The 20,379-nt window shown below is 47.7% G+C and overlaps 1 protein-coding gene across 1 annotated transcript; it reads left to right on the top strand.

Moving 5' to 3' along the window:
- The first annotated feature begins 596 nt into the window (after positions 1 to 596).
- Positions 597 to 19,620, top strand: CREB3 (cAMP responsive element binding protein 3). Its single transcript, XM_067464712.1, has 9 exons — positions 597 to 808; positions 993 to 1,227; positions 5,023 to 5,162; positions 5,279 to 5,365; positions 9,124 to 9,230; positions 9,326 to 9,394; positions 9,540 to 9,624; positions 15,663 to 15,747; positions 17,674 to 19,620. The coding sequence occupies exons 1-9, from the start codon at positions 671 to 673 to the stop codon at positions 18,075 to 18,077; spliced, it is 1,350 nt and encodes a 449-aa protein (XP_067320813.1). The 5' UTR covers positions 597 to 670; the 3' UTR covers positions 18,078 to 19,620.
- Positions 19,621 to 20,379: the final 759 nt, after the last annotated feature.

The following is a 20,379-nucleotide window of genomic DNA, read 5'->3' as shown; positions in this document are numbered from 1 at the left end:
ATAAATTTCCTAAGGCACTGAGCGGCAGCCGCACAGCCCAATGAGGTTCCGCCTTGAGCCGCGACTGTCCAATAGCCGCGTGGGACGGGCGGGACCTTCTCTTTCTGTCAATTTGTAAATTTCCTGAGGCGCTGAGCGGCAGCCACGACGCCCAATGAGCTTCCTGATTGAACTCGACGTATCCAATCGGCGCGCGGGGGAGGCGGAACCTTCTCTTTCTGTCTCTATTTGTGGGAGGTACCACCAAGATAAATTTCCTCAAGCTGTGAGCGACAGCCACGTAGCCCAATGAGGTTCCGCTTTAATCCGGGACTGTCCAATCGGCGCGCAGGGGAGGCGGAACCTTCTATTTCTATCTCAATTTGTGGGCGGGAATTTCCTCAAGCTGTGATTGGCAGCCGCGTAACCCAATAAGGTTCCACTTTGAGCCGGGCCTGTCCAATCGGCACGCGGGAGAGGCGGGACCTTCTCTTTCTGTCTCTATTTGTGGGCGGTGTCACAGGGAGGGAATTTCCTCAAACTATGAGCGACAGCCGCGTAACCCAATAAGGTTCCACTTTCAGCCTGGCTTGACCAATAGCCGCGCGGGAGGGGCGGGCCTTTCCTTTTCTGCCTCTGTAGGCGACGTCACCCTTGCCCCGTTGGAAGTGAAGGCGAGGCACCGGCGAGGATGGAGCTGGCGGCGGAGTGGTGGGCCCCGGAGGAGGAGTGGGGGGACCATGAGGAGGAGGACCTTCTGGACTTCCTGCTGGGAGGGGATGCTTCCTGCCCACTTCCTGCAGGCCCCGCCCCCTTATTGACAGCAGAGGTGAGCCCCCCCTCACTGTATAGCTTGGGACTACAACTCCCAGAATTCCTCACAGCCTCAGGCCCCTTCCTTTTGCCCCTCAGCCGCTTAAGCGGCTGAGGGGCAAAAGGAAAGGGCCTGAGGCTGTGAGGAATTCTGGGAGTTGTAGTCCAGACTCAATGGAGGGCCCAATCTATCTCCTCAGGACCCGGAAGGCGAGGATGAGGAGCTGGGGGCGCTGCTGCGGTGTCTCTGGGCGCCCCTCCAGGAAGAGGAGTTGGAAGAAGCAGGCCACGCCCCCTTTACAGGAAGCCCCGCCCCCTTCTCGGCTAGCCCCGCCCCCGCAGAGAGCGTCCACTCCGAGCACAACTACTTCCTGAATCTCTCCGACGCTTCCGCCTCGCCAGAACCCCTCGGGGCCGAAGTAGCCATCGATCTAGGTGAGGGGGCGTGGCCTCTGGGAGTGGGCGGGGCTTAATGCACCCTGGGACATTGGGATTGGGTGAGGGGGCGTGTCCATTCGGAGTAGGCGGGGCTTGGAGTGTGGGGGGCGGGGCCAATATTGCTAAGTAGGAGGAATGGTGGGATGTGTCCTCTGGGAGTGGGCGGGGCTTGTCATGTCAGAGGCGGGGCCAATATTGCTAAGTAGGAGGTGTAAATGGGCGTGTCTTCTGGGAGTGGGCGGGGCTTGAAGTGTGGGGGCGGGGCCAATATTGCTAAGTAGGAGGCATGGTGGGATGTGTCCTCTGGGAGTGGGCGGGCTTAGTGACTGAGGGGCGGGTTCAATGTGATGGAGTTCTAAAGTGAAAAGGAATTGGGTGAGGAGGCGTGTCCTCTGGGAGTGGGTGGGGCCTACTGGCTTGGGGGCGGGGCCTCTGGGAGTGGGCGGGGCTTAATGCACCGGGGGCATTGATATTGGGTGAGGAGGCGTGTCTATTCGGAGTAGGCGGGGCTTGTCATGCGGGGCAGGGCCAATATTGCTAAGTAGGAGGTGTGAATGGGCGTGTCCTCTGGGAGTGGGCGGGGCTTGTGGTACGGAGGCGGGGCCAATATTGCTAAGTAGGAGGTGTGGTGGGGCTTGTCCTCTGGGAGTGGGCGGGCTTACTGACTCGAGTTGGAAAATGAAATGGAATTGGGTGAGGGGGCGTGCCCTCTGGGAGTGGGCGGGGCTTGTCCCAAGTGGAGGTGTGCTTGGTTAGGGGTGGCGGTGATTGCCACGGGATGGAGTCCAATGTTGCCAAGTGATTGGTTGATGGGTGAATCGGGGCGGGGCCAATGTAGTTGGAAGGCGGGATGGGATTGGGTGAAGGGCGGGGCCTCTGGAATGGGCGGGCTTAATATTGCTGAGTAGGAGACGTAGTGGGGCGTGTCTTCGGAGAGTGGGCGGGCTTACTGACTGGGGGCGGGGCCTCTGGGAATGGGTGAAGTTTGCTGGGGGCGGGGCCTATATTGCTAAGCAATATCTTCTGGGAGTGGGTGGGCTTACTGACTCGAGAGGCGGGGCCAATTTGAGATGGAAAGTGAAATGTGATTGGGTGAGGGGACTGGCCCTCTGGGAATGGGCGGTCTAGTCGTGTCAGGGGCGGGGTCAATATTGCTAAGTAGGAGGTGTGAATGGGCGTGTCCTCTGGTAGTGGGTGGGACTTGTGGTACGGAGGGAGGGGCCAATATTGCTAAGTAGGAGGGGTGGTGGGATGTGTCCTCTGGGAGTGGGCGGGGCTTGTGGTATGGAGGGTGGGGCCAATATTGCTAAGTAGGAGGCGTGGGGGCGTGTCCTCTGGGAGTGGGTGGAGCTTGTCATACGGGCGGGGCCAATATTGCTAAGTAGGAGGCGTGGTGGGGCGTGTCCTCTGGGAGTGGGCGTGGCTTGTGGTACGGAGGGCAGGGCCAATATTGCTAAGTAGGGGGCGTGGTGGGGCTTGTCCTCTGGGAGTGGGCGTGGCTTGTGGTACGGAGGGCAGGGCCAATATTGCTAAGTAGGGGGCGTGGTGGGGCGTGTCCTCTGGGAGTGGGCGGAGCTTGTCATGTTAGGGGCGGGGCCAATATTGCTAAGTAGGGGCATGTTGGGTGTGTCCTCTGGGAGTGGGCAGGCTTGCTGCCTTGGGGGGCAGGGTCAATGTGAGTTCTAAAGTGAAATGGAATTGGGTGAGGAGGCATGTCCTCTGGGAGTGGGCGGGGCCAACTTGCTTGGGGGCGGGACCAATGTGGTCAAGCTGGAAGGCGAAATGGGATTACTAGATGAGGGGCGTGGTTGGATGGGTGCGGTGCCTCTCGGAGTGGGCGGGGCTCGCTGAGTCAGAGGCAGGGTCAACATTGCAGGGCTAGGGTTCGTGGTTGGTGCTAGGCTGACCAGTGAGCTGGGCCTGTTGGGATTGGCGGGGCTTGTGCTGGGGGCGGGCCTATTTATCATCCCTAAGGGGACTCAAAGTGCCTTACAATCAGAGGCGGCCCTAGGTAATTTTCAACTGTAAGCAAACTGTATTTTGGTGCCCCCTCCAACCAATCATTGATATATATCTTCTGTTTGTCGTGGGAGTTCTGTGTGCCATTTTTGGTTCAATTCCATCATTGGTGGAGTTCAGAATGCTCTTTGATTGTAGGTGAACTATACATCCCAGTAACTACACTTGCTGCACTTGCTCCCTTGCCTGGCCCGCTTTGGGTCTGGAGGCGTGCCTGAAGACCCCGGCGTGTGCACCAAAAGTCACCTCTTCTCCTGACTTTCTCCTCAGCCATTGGGACCAAGAGACAGAGAGAGAGAGAGAGGTGGAGATGCCCACCTTTCCTGAAGCTAGGCGCAAAAACAAAGGAGGGAGCGGAGGTGGGAGATACCTCCAGCTGGAGGGGCTCTCTCCCTCTCTCTCTCTCTCTCTTGGTCCCAATGGCTGAAGAGAAAGTCAGGAGAAGAGGTGACCTTGGTGCGCACGCTGGGGTCTTCAGGCACGCCTACGGACCCGAAAAGGGCCAGGCATGGCGGCTCCCCCCCTTGGCCCACCCGCGGATTGGGGAGAGGAGAGGAAGCGAGTGGAGCGCCGGGGGATCAGGAAAGGGAGCCGGTCATGGGGAAGGGATCGAACGCGGAGAACGATTGATTGCCGGCTCTGCTCGTGCACTCGGTGGCCGGGTGGAGCAGGAACGAGAGGGGCTAGGCGAGGCTCAAGGGCCCGGCCCCTTTGGGAAGAGGATCGCCTGGCAGCGAGGCAAGAAAGCAGAGGCCCCCCCCGGACTGCGAGGGCTGTTGTGAGCTGAGGGGGGGGGGGCGCTCCTCAAGTGGCGGTCGAGGGGCATTTACAGAGGCACCTCTGCACCCCTGGCAAAAAAAAAGTGTTCTGCGACCGCTTACTTCGCGTAATGGATGAGCCGCCCCTGCTTACAATATATATATATATATATATAGACAATATATTATATTATTAGCATAGCACAATATCACTATTATATTGTTGAAGGCTTTCATGGCCGGAATCACTGGGTTGTTTTAGTATTATATATTACTTTTAGTATTATATATTACTATATTGTGTTATACCATTATATTGTAATATTATTAGCAATATTACATGTAATATAAAATATATAATTATAATATCTTAATAGTAGTAGTAGTATTATATTGTACTAGCTGTCCCCTGCCATGTGTTGCTGTAGCCCAGTCTGTGTATATGTGTGTGTATATATTTGTATATATATGGGTGTTTACATATGTGTGTGTGTGTGATTTTGTGCATGGGTTGTAATGTATGTATTTATTTATATCTTTTTAAGTCCCTTCTGCTATGTTTTTCAGTGTTTTTATGACTGATGGTCACTTGTTTTGCTAATCCCACAAACGAACATTAGATTTTTATTTATATACTAGATGTCCCCTGCCATGCCTTGCTGTGGCCCAGTCTGGGTATATGTGTTTTGTGTGTGTGTGTATGTGTATACACGTAGTTTTGTGCATGTGTCGTAATGTATTTTTATTTTATTTTTTTGGCTTTCTAAGTCCCTTCTGCTGTGTTTTTCAGTGTTTCTATGAGTGATGGTCACTCGTTGGCCTGAGAGGTGTCTTGTGTCCAAATTGGGTGTCATTTCATCCAGTGTTTTTTGAGTTATGCTAATCCCACAAAGGAACATTACATTTTTATTTATATAGATGATTCTAAGTAATAAAATAATACTACAAATCAGCAGCTGTTTGGATTATTCTTATTATTATTATATTGTATTATTATTATTCCTTCCTTCCGCAGAGTGGTGGGGGGACCCAGAGGCCTTGGAAGAAGGCTCCACTTGCAGCAGCAGCAGTGTGGGAGGCAGCAGCCCTGGGGGGTCCGATCTGCCTGTCTCCATCCCGGTGGAAGACCCTCTTCCAGGAGAGGGCAGCCTGCAGGTAGCCCCCCCCCCCATCCCTTTGAGCCCCTTTCCTAGCAGAGTGACAATTGGGGGTCGGAGGCGTGACGGATGAGGCTGGCCTGAACCCCCCCCCCCCTTGTGTGCCCCTGGCAGGTTGCTCCGCTGGTGCTGACGGAGGAGGAGAAGAGGCTCCTGGAGAAGGAGGGGGCCACCATCCCCCCCAACATGCCCCTCACCAAGGTGCGTTTAGGTGATTCTAGAGTGGCTTCTTGGAGGGGGGGGTGTGGCACGGGGACTGGGTGGGGAGGGGGCCACATGGGGCCCAGGGGCCCACTCCTTTCTTATTTATTCTAATATTATAATATATTGTATATACATATAATATTTATAATATTATAATGTAATGCAATATAATAATAATATGCTATTATAATTATATATTTATATTATATGTAATATTACTAATAATATTACAATATAATTGGTGTAAAGGAGGGTATATGTCGTGACCCACAGAACACAGAATGTCTTAAACTGCAGTTGAGGTGCAAAATAGTAGTATTTTAATTCAAAACAAACTAAATGAGGCACTTTAAGAGTCAGTGCAAACAGTTCAAAGGATGTTTTCAAACAGGAACACAAAATGCTAGATAAGCAGGCTTGAATTGCAGCCAAGAAATAACAAGAGATACGATGGACTAGGAGCAGAATACAAAACAAAACAGTCTTTAAGGGTTGCAAGGCATGGAGCAAAATCCGGTAGGCAAACGCGTAGTCAGTCAGTTCCAAGGGTCAAGAAGCCAGATGTACACTCACGAGCGAAGGTTCCAAGGTCCGGAGCACGGCAGGGAAAACAGGATACTGGGAATCCAAAACAAGATTAGGCAGAGAACAACACAAAACAACACTTTGTCGTCTGCAAAGGAATAGGTCCCAGAGTGCTCATTTTATTCACTATCAGAAGAATGAGATTCATTGCTTGCATCTGATTCTGCTCCCACAGCTGAAGCATCTACACCACGCCAAGCCTGCCACCTTTGCTCTAGTGCCTGATCCTGCCAATCAGTACTCTCATTCCCATTATCCCTAAAACCTTCAAAATCATCACTTGATGTTGCTTGATTGCAAATGTCTCTAATGTTTATTTATTTATTTATTTATTTATTTATTTATTAGATGCACTTATTGACCGCCATTCTCAGCCCTTACGGGCGACTCATGGCGGTGTACAGTACACATAAAAAGACAGTTACAGAGGCCACTATCAACAACATATGACTATACAACAAATACAAACTACATAAAAATCCGCTTCGTCTCTTAGTAGAATCATAGCCAGTCTCATTTTCCTTGTACCATTCCAGTTCTCATTACCGTAATGTTGTTGCTTAGCACTTAATTAAATGCCCTCTCGAACAGCCAGGTCTTAAGGCTTTTTCGAAAGGACATGAGGGAGGGCGCCTGTCTGATGTGTGCCGGGAGAGTGTTCCACAGCCGGGGGGCCACCACCGAGAAGGCCCTCTCCCTCGTCTGAACCAGAGTCCAGTCTACAGCCTCCTCCAACTCATCCTCACTATCACTGGAGTTATCTGCTGTGTCTCTAAGCCTCTTAGACATAGTGTCACTTTCACTGCCAGAATCACTAGCCACTCTCTTCACTCCCCTGTAATCTGCTTCCATAGCCTCCTCTGGCCTGAATCCTGCAAAGTCTTCTTCATCACTGGGAGCCAGAAAGATGTCACGAATACGTTTCAGCTGGCGCTGATTCTCCTCTGTTTCTGCATCACTCCTTCTTCTTCTCCTACTACTAGTAGTAGGTATGGTGTCAGAATGCTAACTCACAACAGTATAACTACTGCCACCTAATCTGTGAGGAAAGCCGGGCAATAATCAATATCAGCTTAGGAGCTGGTTTATAAAGGGACTATTATTTACAGAAGTATTGATAACGTAGCGTTTTCTGTCCCTGGTTTGGCTTTACTTCTTATGCAGGCTGTTTGCCTTGAGAGAAACTGTATTAGGCAAGGCTTGAGGAAAACAGTAACAAGTTTATTTTAACAGGAGTATGACATGGTCAATTGTTTCATGAGTAACCTCAGGCACAGACTTCAAGAGGTTTCTATAAGCAGATGTATCTCTTCTGGACAACTGTCCCAACAAAACAAATAAGCCAAAAGGCCTATTCAACAGAATTGGCTCCCAGCCAAATCTTGATTCTTAACCCAGAATCAATAACCCCCTGTAGTTTTATCACTACCGGGTCCTTTCCTGTAACCCCTTTGGTCACAAATAAACTCCCTGGTTCTCCCACTAGAGAAACCAGTCCTTCCCTGTAGCTCACCGGCTTACAGACTGCCACTTTCCAACTGCTGCCCCGTGAAGAGGCAGTTGACTCCGCCCCCGTTGCTATGGCAACTCAGCTCAAGCCACCAGCCATCATCTCTAACAAAATATAATCCTACATACTTACCATTTATTAACTACTGTTTAAACAACACATAACCATAAGAATAAAAGTTATACATCGTTACAATTGGTATAGTACAATATAGCTATATTGAAAACTGATATTATACTATGCTAATAGTAATATAATACTATAATTATATATTTACATTGCATGTAATATTACTAATAATATTACAATATAATTAGTATATTACAATATAGCTATATTTAAAACTGATAATTTACTATGCTAATAATAATATAATATAATTATAATTATATATTTATATTACATGTAATATTACTAATAATATTACAATATAATTGGTATAGTGCAATATAGCTATATTTAAAACTGATATTGTACTATGTTAATAATAATATAATATAATTATATATTTACATTACATGTAATATTACTAATAATGTTACAATATAATTGGTATAGTACAATATAGTAATATATAATACTGATATTGTACTATGCTAATAATAATATAATATTATAATTATATATTTACATTACATGTAATATTACTAATAATGTTGCAATATAATTGGTATAGTACAATATAGTAATATATAATACTGATATTGTACTATGCTAATAATAATATGATATTATAATTATGATTATATATTTACATTACATGTAATATTACTAATAATATTGCAATATAATTAGTATAGTGCAATATAGCTATATTGAAAACCGATATTGTACTATGCTAATAATAATATAATATTATAATTATATATTTACATTACATGTAATATTACTAATAATATTACAATATAATTGGTATAGTACAATATAGTTATTGTACTATGCTAATAATAATATAATATATTTTTATTACATGTAATATTTCTAATAATATTACAATATAATTGGTATAGTACAATATAGCTATATTTAAAACTGATATTGTGCCATGCTAATAATATAATATATTGTATGTATATATATCTTGTAAGCCACTCTGAGTCCCCTTCGGGGTGAGAAGGGCGGCATAGAAATGTCATAACTAAATAAATAAATAAAATTTCCCCACATTGGGGTGGGCTAGCCTGGAGCATCGTTGCAAGCATGCGTCTGCACTGCAAAATGTTCTAAAGTACTTACAAATCTAAAGTTCTGGTTGCGAACACTAGGGGGCGCTGGTGCTTTGCTTCTACAGTGTTGCTAAAGTTCTGGTGGTGAAAATTTCAGAACTCTAACAAAACTAGCCCTGCAATGTTTCATTATTATTTCATTATGGGTGGTTTTTATGACAGAACCCATTAGGAACTGCCATTTATCGTGGAATTTTAAAAGTTGTGTTAGAGTTCTGAAATTTTCACCACCAGAACTTTAGTAACACTGTAGAAGCAAAGCACCAGCGCCCCCTAGTTTGCATCACCAGTAGTTTTGTAAGTATTTTAGACCCATGGATTGCCCATGCCTACTGCTTAGGGCCCTCGTTGGAGGGGGGCATAGGCTGTGGAAAGAGTCCTTGGAGCCCCTCAAAGTCGAGGTCAAACTTCTTCCTTCCTTCCTTTTGCTGCAGGCGGAGGAGCGCGTCCTCAAGCGGGTCCGCCGGAAGATCCGCAACAAGCTCTCTGCGCAGGAGAGCCGCCGGCGGAAGAAGGTCTACGTGGACGGCCTGGAGAGCAGGTGGGCGATGCGGGAGGAGGTGGGGCTTTATTTGGGGGTGGGGAGGGGCTTCCTTCTCATGGGACCCCCCCTCCTAATGTCCGATTTCCCCGCAGAGTGGTGGCCTGCACAGCCCAGAATAGCGAGCTCCAGAGGAAGGTCCAGCAGCTGCAGAAGCAGAACTCGTGAGTCCCACTTGGCTTTGTGTATGTGTGGGGGGTGGGGGGAGTGTGCTTGTGCCCTGAAGTTGGGGCCAGTGTGCCCCCACCCCAAAAAAAACAGTGGCTTGCTTTGGGGTCCATGACCTTCCCTTCTTGCTCCCCGTCGCAGGTCCTTGTTGGAGCAGCTGCGGAAGCTGCAGGCCATGGTCCAGCGGTCAACCACCAAGACCACCACGGCCAGCACCTGCATCATGGTGAGTGTGCATGAACCGCCCATGACTCAAGGCCATGGGATTTTGGGGGTTGTTCTGTCGCCGCTGGAGCTAAAATTAAATGCTTCCAAAAGAGGATGCAAGGCTTGCGTCCAGCGGGAAGCCCGGGCCCCCAAGAAAGAACCTTTAGAGGATTTTCTCCTACTAAGCAGGCTTTAGGAGACTTAAGCTTGAATACAACAGTCTTTATTAAGGAACAAGCAGGAATTGTAAAATTTCTGAATAGTCTATTGGCTTTGCAGTCTTGTTTACAGGAAACAGGCACTATCTTCAAGAAACTTTGTTTAACAGGAAAAAAATCCCCTTTAAAGCTTCTCCCAGGCTGCTGTGAACTTAAACCTGACTGGTTTGAGTCTGCTACTGGCTGAACTGCGTCTCAGAACCAAACAAACGTACCACAGGCTTGAAATCACTTAGCTGGAGATGAAGAGCTGCTATTCCCTCCGGAGGTCCTCGGGGCTGTAAAGCTGTTCCCTGGAACCCTTTGGGAATCTGTAGAGGCCTTCAATCTGTTCTTCCCCAGGAAGTCTTAAAAGATGAAGCTTTTGCACAGGAGGAACGTCTGTACACATCCTCTGCCTTGGCTTCCCTGGCTGTAACTAACTGAAAAATGGCCCCTTCCCTCCAAAAGGCAAAAAGGGGGCGGGACCAGGGATCCTAACTATTATTGAGAGGTGGCTTGCCCTATGAATGCAGCCAAAGGAAGCCACCTATCTGCAAAGTCCCTGCAACTTAGGACTATGAACAAACAGTGCAAAACACAAAATTGGAGCCCCTGGAACACCCGTTCCAGAACAGGGGTTGTCGTTTATTTATTTATCTATTTACAGTATTTCTATTCCGCCCTTCTCCTTACCCCGCGGGGAACTCAGAGCAGATCGCAATGCACATATATATTTATTTACAGTATATATATATTCTGCCCTTCTCACCCCACAGTGGACTCAGAGCAGATCACAATGCACACAGACATTCTTATTATTATTATTATTATTATTATTATTATTATCTTTATTTATACCCCGCAAAATCTCCCGAAGGACTCGATGTGGCTTACAATGGTCGAGGCCGCCGACAACACAGCATACAATACACAATAAACTCATAAGCAAATAATAAACCATCAAGCAAGACAATAAGACAATAAACAATAACATCGTGACACAATTAAAACCAATTGTGGCAAACATTCAGTGCCATAGACACACATAGATAGAGATACACAGAAACTATTTACTTTTCCAGCTTTGTGAGAGTATGTTTTGAATTCCGGCCACCGGGGGAGCTGTTGTTTCACCGTCCACTTGTGACATCAATTGAGTACTTCCTCATTCTTTTGCATGCTGCTGGAGAATTTTATGGCGTCGTAAATTAGTTAAATTACCCTCCCCACATAAGTGGTTGTAAATTAGTTAAATTACCCTCCCCACCTAAATTTCCTACTTGACAGTTGCAACTGTCTTTCGGGCTTCAAAGGTCGACAGCAAGCTAGACAAATGGTCAGGAGCTTACTCCGACCCGGGCTGTGTTTGAACACATGACCTTTTGGTGATTTTAATGCAGCTGACTCTCAACCAGCTGTGCCACAACCTGGTCCACAACCTGGTGAGATATTCCCCTTCCTCTGCCAAAGGGAACTGCAAAGAGTGTCACCTTTGGTGCTTTTGTAAGCACACTCTGTTTATGTTCTATGTAGAGAAGAGGAGAAAGCGAATAATCTGCAGCTACTTTCTTACCAACTTACTTACAATGCCAAGGACCAGCTCCCCTGTTTTCCATATTTATTTATTTATGTATTTATTTATTTACATTATTTATTTATATCCCGCCCATATCAGCCCGCAGGCGATTCAGGGCACTTACTTACTTAGGCGATCCCTCGTTGTCCGAGTAGGCTTGTCTTCCAAGACGTGTGTCTTGGTGGTGGGTCCGTAGTGGGCTGAGGAGCCCTCTTCTTGACCCGCATCTTCTCCTGCAGTGAGGGCATCAGTTTCCAAACAGAAGGTGGTCCCGGTTGGGGTTGGCTTGACGCACCTTCCTCTTGGCACATTTCTCTCTTTCGCCCTCCATTTGTGCCTCTTCAATTTCTGCAGCACTGCTGGTCACAGCTGACCTCCAGCTGGACCACTCAATGGCCAGGGCTTCCCAGTTCTCAGTGTGCATGCCAGAGTTTTTGAGGTTGACTGAGCCCATCTTTAAATCTCTTTTCCTGTCCTCCAACATTCTGTTTTCCGTTGTTGAGTTCGGAGTTTGGGAGACGGTGGTCTTTGGGCATCCTGACAACGTGGCCGGTCCAGCGGAGTTGATGGCGGAGGAGCATCGCTTCAGTACTGGTGGTCTTTGCTTCTTCCAGCACGCTGACCTTTCTCTGCTTGTCTTCCCAAGAGATTTGCAGGATTTTCCGGAGGCAGCGTTGATGGAATCGTTCCAGGAGTTGCATGTGACATATGTAGACCGTCCATGTTTCGCAGGCGTAGAGCAGGGTTGGGAGGACAATGGCTTTATAAACAAGCACCTTCGTATCCCTACGGATGTCCTGGTCCTCAAACACTCTCTACTTCATTCGGAAAAATTCTACGCTTGCAGAGCTCAGGCAGTATTTTATTTCAGTCTCAATATTGACCTCTGTAGACAGTCCACGTTTCGCAGGCGTATAGCAGAGTTGGGGGGACAATGGCTTTATAAACAAACCCCTTGGTCTCCCTACGGATGTCCCGGTCCTCAAACACTCTCAGCTTTATTCAAAAAATTGCTGCACTCGCAGAGCTCAGGCGGTGTTGTATTTCAGTCTCAATATTGACATCTGTAGTCAGTCCACGTCACACAGGCGTACAATAGAGTTGGGAGGGGAATGGCTTTATAAACAAGCACTTTGGTCTCCCTACGGATGTCCCGGTCCTCAAACTTTCTCAGCTTCATTCGGAAAAATGCTGCACTCGCAGAGCTCAGGCGGTGTTGTATTTCGGTTTCGATGTTGGCTTTAGTGGAGAGGTGGCTGCCAAGGGAGCAGAAATGGTCCACATTTTCTAATGTTCCACCATTAAGCTGTATTTCTGGCATTGGAGAAGGATTGGTTGGTGACTGCTGGAAGAGCACTTTGGTTTTCTTGATGTTTAATGACAGGCCGAGCTGCTTTTCGTCTGCTTCTGCGTACTGGAGACTATATACTCGAAATAATCTTCCAAAGATACCAGATCTGGGCTTAAACGCCTTGCATGTAGCCTTTATTCAGCATTTAAAAGCACGCAGCCATTTGGGACCAAGGGAGCAGTCCCTCTCTCACTCATCCGTCCCATGCTTACAGAGAATTATCAAGGGTCATCCAGACGAACCCCATTCTGCCAGGCAGGAAGACACCATCAAATCGCTCCCAACAGATGACCATCTAGCCTCTGAATCAGAGAATTATCCTAGAACAGCCCTCTTGAAGAATTAATGCTTCCTCTTCATCACTAATGCTTCCTCTTCATCTTGGAAAGAAGTGACAAGTGGAGTGCCGCAGGGTTCCGTCCTGGGCCCGGTCCTGTTCAACATCTTTATTAATGACTTAGATGAAGGGCGAGAAGGCAGGATCATCAAGTTTGCAGACGACACCAAATTGGGAGGGAGAGCCAATAGTCCAGAGGACAGGAGCAGGATTCAAAACGATCTGGACATATTAGAGAGATGGGCCAAAACTAACAAAATGAAGTTCAACAGTGACAAATGCAAGATACTCCACTTTGGCAGAAAAAATGAAATGCAAAGATACAGAATGGGGGACAATGCCTGGCTTGAGAGCAGTACGTGTGAAAAAGATCTTGGAGTCCTCGTGGGGAGGAAGGCGAACATGAGCCAGGAATGTGATGTGGCGGCAAAAAAAGCCAATGGGATTTTGGCCTGCATCAATAGAAGCATAGTGTCTAGATCTAAGGAAGTAATGCTACCCCTCTATTCTGCTTTGGTTAGACCACATCTGGAATATTGTGTCCAATTCTGGGCACCACAATTCAAGAGAGATATTGACAAGCTGGAATGTATCCACAGGAGGGCGACTAAAATGATCAAGGGTCTGGAGAACAAGCCCTATGAGGAGCGGCTTAGGGAACTGGGCATGTTTAGCCTGAAGAAGAGAAGGCTGAGAGGAGATATGATAGCCATGTATAAATATGTGAGAGGAAGCCACAGGGAGGAGGAGGGAGCAAGCTTGTTTTCTGCTTCCTTGGAGACTAGGATGCAATGGAGCAACGGCTTCAAACTACAAGAGAGGAGATTCCATCTGAACATGAGGAAGAACTTCCTGACTGTGAGAGCCGTTCAGCAGTGGAACTCTCTGCCCCGGAGTGTGGTGGAGGCTCCTTCTTTGGAAGCTTTTAAGCAGAGGCTGGATGACCATCTGTCAGGGGTGCTTTGAATGCAATATTCCTGCTTCTTGGCAGAATGGGGTTGGACTGGATGGCCCAGGAGGTCTCTTCCAACTCTTTGATTGTAGGATTCTATGAATTGATCAGAGATGCAGCGCTGATTCTGACACATCCTGCATCTGAAATAATTCCTTTTTATATCATTTTACAGCCATTTTAGTCTATAGTTTCCATCAGTTGGTTTCCGCATTCCTTTCCGTTTTCAATCCCTGGCAATATCCAACGGTTCTTTTCATGTCCTGGTTCTCCTCTTCTTGTTTCCCAACTTAATCCATTGTTTTTGAAGGGATGTTGTTTTTGGAATTCCCAGGTGCGGAACGCCTTTGTTTTTACCTGTTAAGGAGACATTCTTGCTGTCTTCAGTCCATCAAGTTGCAAAAGTAATCTTCTGGACGAACCCATTTCCTGCTTCGACTGTCGAAAGTTTCCATTCCACAATGCATTGCTGTTCTCTCTTTTGCAATCATCATGCTCTTCTTTCTTCATCTTTCTTTCCAGCTCAAACACTCATTTATTGATTGATTGATTCATATATTTGCCATCTTGATGCCTCGCCCTTCTCATCCCGATTGGGACGCAGAGCGGCAACAATTCAATGCCAGATCAAACAGACAGTCAACTAAAATAAACAATCGCATTAAGACATCAAATTAAAACTTATGAGTATTAATATTTAAAAGCCACGCAGTCTGTTTATATTTACTGCCAGCTTTCCAACTCAGACCTGGAAAGAGTGTGTTTCCCGGTCAGCCAAACCCGGCCAACCGAGGCCGACTTGTAACTTGAAGGTTGAGCTCCAAAAATCCGAACGCTGACCTTTCGGATCTAAAGCACTTTGGAGAATGAGCAAGCAACCACCCACCCACACTGCACGGTTATCACAATTTGATAGCACCTTAAATACCATGGCTCAATGTAGTGGAATACTGGGGTTGGTAATGCCAGCAGCCCCTGAGTTGCAAACATCCAACTTACAAAGAGGCTGAGATTGTGGCGCATCTGGCTGAGCGTCAGCTGCATTAAGATCACTCTGACCAAAAGGTCATGAGTTCGAAGCCAGCCCGGGTTGGAGTGGGTTTCCAACCAATTGTGTGTAGCCTGTTGTCGACCTTTGCAACCTGAAAGACAGTTGCATCTCTCAAGTAGGAAAATTAGGTACCACCTTAAAGTGTGGGGAGGATACATTAACTGATTTATGAGGCCATTAAAAAAAGACTCCAGCAGGGAAGCATGCGGGGAATGCGGAAATGCTTCATCAGCATCGCAGATGGACGATGAAAGCGACAGCTCCCCTGCTGGCCAGAAAAAGTTAAATAGCCTCTGTGTATGTCTGTATACATTGTATGTCAAAATTGGCATTGAATGTTTGCCATATATGTGTACACTGTGAGTCCCCTGCGGGGTGAGGAGAAGGGCGGAATAGAAAAAGCTGCAAATAAATAATAATAATAAATGAGATCACAGAAAGCGAGAGGAATCTCCCCCTTGGAAGGAAGGGGAATCCACTCCTGGAAGAGTTACTATTATTATGGGGGAAAGGGGGTCTCCACTGAAGCTTTCCCTCCAAATCCTTGTTTCCACAACAAGCCAATGTATTGACCACCTCTCCCTTCTCAGGTGCTGCTGCTGTCTTTCTGCCTGATCCTCTCTCCCAACCTGTTCCCTTTCGGAGGGCAGGAGCGCCAGGCGGAGCTGCAGAGAGGTGAGTCCTTGGGGGGGGGGGGGTCTCTATATGGCAATACAGGGCAGTATAGCCATGTGTATGTGTGTGAGAGAGAAATTTTATGCTAGGAGACAGGAGAGGACATACTCAGGCTGACGCTCCAATCAGGTTTAATAATAATAATAATAATAATAATAATAATAATAATAATAGCCAAATTGACAAAGAAAAACATGGCTGTGGCTCACAAATGGGACTCTAAAAAAGGAGACAGAGGAAGGTCTGATTCTGGCAGCACAAGAACAAGCCATTCGAACCAAGGCCATCCAAGCCAGAATTGAAAAGTCCACAACAGATCCCAAGTGTAGACTCTGCAAGGAAGCAGATGAAACAATAGATCCCATCCTCAGCTGCTGCAAGAAGATCGCGCAGAGAGACTCCAAGCAGAGGCACAACACCCTTGCTCAGGTGATTCATTGGAACTTGTGACACAAACACCATCTGCCTGTGACAAAGAACTGGTGGGATCACAAGCCGGAAAAGGTTACAGAAAATGAACACATCAAGCTACTCCGGGACTTCCAAATTCAGACAGACAGAGTTTTGGATCACAACACTCCTGACCTCACAATTGTGCTAAAACACAAAGTATGGATCGTTGATGTTGCAATCCCAGGCTACAGCAGGATTGCAGAGAAACAACTGGAACAGCTGACACAATGCGAGGATTTAAAAATTGAGCTGCAAAGATTCTGGCACAAACCAGTAAAAGTGGTTCCAGTGGTGATGGGCACACTGGGTGCAGTGGCTAAAGACCCTGGCCTGCACTTAAATACAATCGGCGCTGACAAAATCATTATCTGCCAGCTGCAGAAGTGATTATTGGGATCTGTGTGTATTATTCGCCAATACATCGCACAGTCCTAGACACTTGGGAAGGGTCTGACGTGTGACCCAATACAACAGCCAGCAGTGTCTGCTGTGGACTCATCTTGATGTGTTTCATATAATAATAATAATAATAATAATAATAATAATAATAATAATAATAATGTTGGGGTTCAGCCTGAGTTTGAACTTGAACCTGATTCTCTGTTTGTTCCTCCTGATGCTAATGAAAGTATATTTACTGATGCTAGTGGAAATGTACCTCTTGATGCCAATGCTCCTGAAATTAGTGAGGAAGGAACTTCTGTAGATTTGGAAAATGAAAGTACCAGTGTTCATGAGAACGTTTCAGAGGGAGACCTTGAACTTTCCCTCCCTTCTGCACCTGTTAGCTGTAATGACAACAGAAGGGGCCAAATTTGGGAAGACAGAAGTAAATCACTCAGTTTGCGTCGATCCCCCCGAATTCAAGAATTAAAAACATTGGCTTCAAAACAGAAGGGCGGTTCACGGAACCCATTCTTGAGTTTTAATTGCAATACGCCAGGCTGATTGCCTCAGTTCAGGCATCGTTTCAGAATTGATGAAGACCTTGGCAGTTCTCCCGGTTCCCTGGCCATAGTTTGGGAAGATTTCTAGGATATCAAGTACGGTTAGTGGATTGCTAACAGGTTCCAGTATTTCCCAGTGAGGCTTTGGGTTTTGCTTTGTCCATTTAAATTCATGTTTGCTGATTTTGCTGTGGCTTTGGACTTGCATTTTTCCTTTATTTTGTAACCATTTTTCTTCAATAAAAAAGGATTGTTTTTCACAGCCAAGTGTGGTGGAGAGTTATCTTAGGGCCTCGTTCCCTGCTCTGGATTGCAACAAATAATAATAATAATAATAATAATAATAATAATAATAATAATAATAATAATCACAGAGTCCTAGACACTTGGGAAGGGTCCGACGTGTGATCCAATACAACAGCCAACAGAGTGTCTGCTGTGGACTCATCTTGTTGTGTTAATAATAATAATAATAATAATAATAATAACAATAATAATAACCCCTGTCTCTCTCCTCTCCTTGCAGTGCTGTCCCGCCGCCTGCGCGAGTACCAGAGCAGCGCCGTGCAGGACCTGGTCAGTGACGGCCCCCAGACCACGATGGCACCGCCCAGCGCCGCTTTGCAGACCCTGGAAGAGGAGGCGCTGCACCCCCCAGAAGCCCTGCTGCAGCCCAAGGAGGGACCCCTCCTCAACCAGTCCCTGGGAGACCCCCGAAGCCCCCCGCCGCCCGGCCAGGACCCCTCTGATTACGACAGCAGCAGCAGCAACTCCTCTTCTGCTTCTCCGTCTTCACCCGCCCCTGCTCTCCAAGGGGAGCCCCCAAAGAAGGAGGGGTCTCCCCCCGGGACCCCCCTCGGCCAGGAGCGCAGTTGGGTGGGCCGCACCACCAGCGTGGTCATCCAGCCGCGGCACTCGGACGAGATGTGACAGGCAGGCGCTTGGGCCGCAAAGCTTGGACGCTTCCGGAGGGTGGTCAGGAGTGGACTGCATTACCCCCCCCCCCCCATTTGGGAATGGGGGGGGGGTCTTTTCTCCTCTGGGGAGCATTGTGTGGGGTGGTCAGGACTTGGAGGAATTGCCTCTCTGTTTGGGAATGGGAGGGGGGGTCTTTTCTCCTCTGGGGAGCATGGTGTGGGGAGGCAACAGGGGCACCCAAACCCCACAATGGAGGGAGGGCAGGCCCTTCTCCTGGACCCCTCCCCCTCATTGCCCCTTCCTCTTGGGAGCAGTTGGTCAGGACTTGGTGGCATTGCTCCCCTGTTTGGAAATGGGAGTGAGGGTCTTTTCTCCTCTGGGGAGCGTTGTGTGGGGAGGCACCCAAACCCCACAGTGGAGGGAGGGCTGGTCCTTCTCTGGACCCCTCCCGCTCGTTGCCCCTTCCTCTTGGGAGCAGTTGGGGGGGGGGGTCTTTGCAGGAAGACCCAGGCCTCTCCTTGGCTCTTGTCACTTGCTGAGCCTCCAGATGCAGCAGGAATATTGCAGACCCCTTTATTGTGGGGAGTGCCCCCCTCCACAGGTTTGGAGAGGAGAGGAGTGGCCACCAGCCAGGCATAGCATTAGAGAAGGGCACCCCAAAGGTCATCCAATCCAACCCTCCCCTTTCTTCCAAGTAGGAAGACACAACCCAAGCTCTCTTGACAGATGGCCATGCAGTCCCTGCTTCAATAATAATAATAATAATAATAATAATAATAATAATAATAATAATACTTTATACCCCACCACCATCTCCCCAAGGGGACTCGGGGCAGCTTACACGAGGCCAAACCCTAGAATAATAACAACATACGACAACACTAAAATAGGCCTCCAGAGAAGAAAGATTCACTGGAAAGCAGTGTCGTCCACAGTCTGACCATCCAAGGTTGAGGTGGGGTCTCTTCTCCCTACAGTTTGGATCCAGCTAGAGGCTCCCATGGGGTTTGGTGCCCACCCCTCTGTGCTTGCCACCCCATTGGGGGCAGCAGAGAAGAGGGTCTTTCTCCTTCCCTTTGGGTGGAGAGGGTTGATGGCCGTGTCCCCCAAACCAAAGCAAGCCCAGCCAAAGAAGGGGGTCAACAGGGGAGGGGGGCTGATGACCCCTCCCTCCAGAGTGAGGGTGTAGGGCCCCTCTTCCCTTTGGGGAGACCCCGGTGTGCAGTGGCCTAGGTGGGTTGGGGGCAGAGTCCAGCAGTGCCATGGGGCTGGTCATGGGCAGTAGTCCAAGAGACCCCTCCCCAACAGCAGCCCCTCCATCCCCACATCCAAACTTGCCCCCACCCTCCCAAAGAAGGAAGCCCACCCCCACTTTGGCTCCTTCTCCTCTTCCTCCTGGGCTTTGGCTGAGCTTCCTGCCTCTTGCGCGCGGCCCCTGAGGACGGAGAGGGTCTCCCCGCTTCAGAAGGGGTCCCGCCTCTTTTGCGGTGGTCTCGCTCTTCCCTTGGCTGTTGTCACGGCATGTGTAAATAAACGAAACCCCTCTGTGACGAAAGACTTTTCAATGACTTTAAAGCATGGGTTCTTTTTATTGCAATTCCCAGGGTGAGAGGGGACATCAGATTACAGGGAAAAACATTTAGACATACACACATTCAGATTCTATTTAGACATACACACATACAGATTCTACGCAACTACATTGGTTTCAAAATTGCATTGGTTAACAAACAAATAAAGGAGAATTACATTTTCGATCACCATTAACGCACAGTTCTTATCACAGCTTGCTTTTCAGTTTCGTATTAGCAACTTTTAATTACAGTCCAGTAAGCAGGCTTAGTCATTGCAGGCCTTAATATTCTCCTGGTGTTTCCAAAATTATTAGCTCCACTCATTCATTCGTCTTCCATTCTTCCATTCATTCCCACACATCATATTAAATCCACATTTATCAAGTCTGCACATTACGTTTTTGTGACACCTCCCCAGTTCTGGTCTCTGCGTTTAAAAACCTGTGGCAGGGCCAAATATAATAATTAAATTTTTAAAAATGCTGGGCATGTCCAAGTGAAATAGGATGGGTATTTTAGGGATCGGTGGGCGCACAGACAATCCTAAATCTAGGTTCTTGTGGGGTTTTTTCGGGCTATAGAGCCATGTTCTAGAGGCATTCCCTCCTGACGTTTCGCCTGCATCTATGGCAAGCATCCTCAGAGGTTGTGAGGTCTGTTGGAAGTAGGAAAAATGGGTTTATATATCTGTGGAATGGTTGAGTTGGGGCAAGGAGCTCTTCCCTGCTGCAGTTAGGTGT

Source organism: Anolis sagrei, chromosome 2 (assembly GCF_037176765.1).
Source record: "Anolis sagrei isolate rAnoSag1 chromosome 2, rAnoSag1.mat, whole genome shotgun sequence".
Lineage (NCBI taxonomy): Eukaryota > Metazoa > Chordata > Lepidosauria > Squamata > Dactyloidae > Anolis > Anolis sagrei.
This window is presented reverse-complemented; position numbering and strand designations above follow the sequence as displayed.

Excerpts from the sequence above, each read along its gene's own strand:
- CREB3 (XM_067464712.1), top strand. The coding sequence starts at position 671 with ATGGAGCTGGCGGCGGAGTGGTGGGCCCCGGAGGAGGAGTGGGGGGAC. Across the intron at positions 5,163-5,278 it reads CAGGAGAGGGCAGCCTGCAG|GTTGCTCCGCTGGTGCTGAC; the intron begins GTAGCCCCCCCC and ends TGCCCCTGGCAG. Across the intron at positions 9,395-9,539 it reads CAGCTGCAGAAGCAGAACTC|GTCCTTGTTGGAGCAGCTGC; the intron begins GTGAGTCCCACT and ends TCCCCGTCGCAG.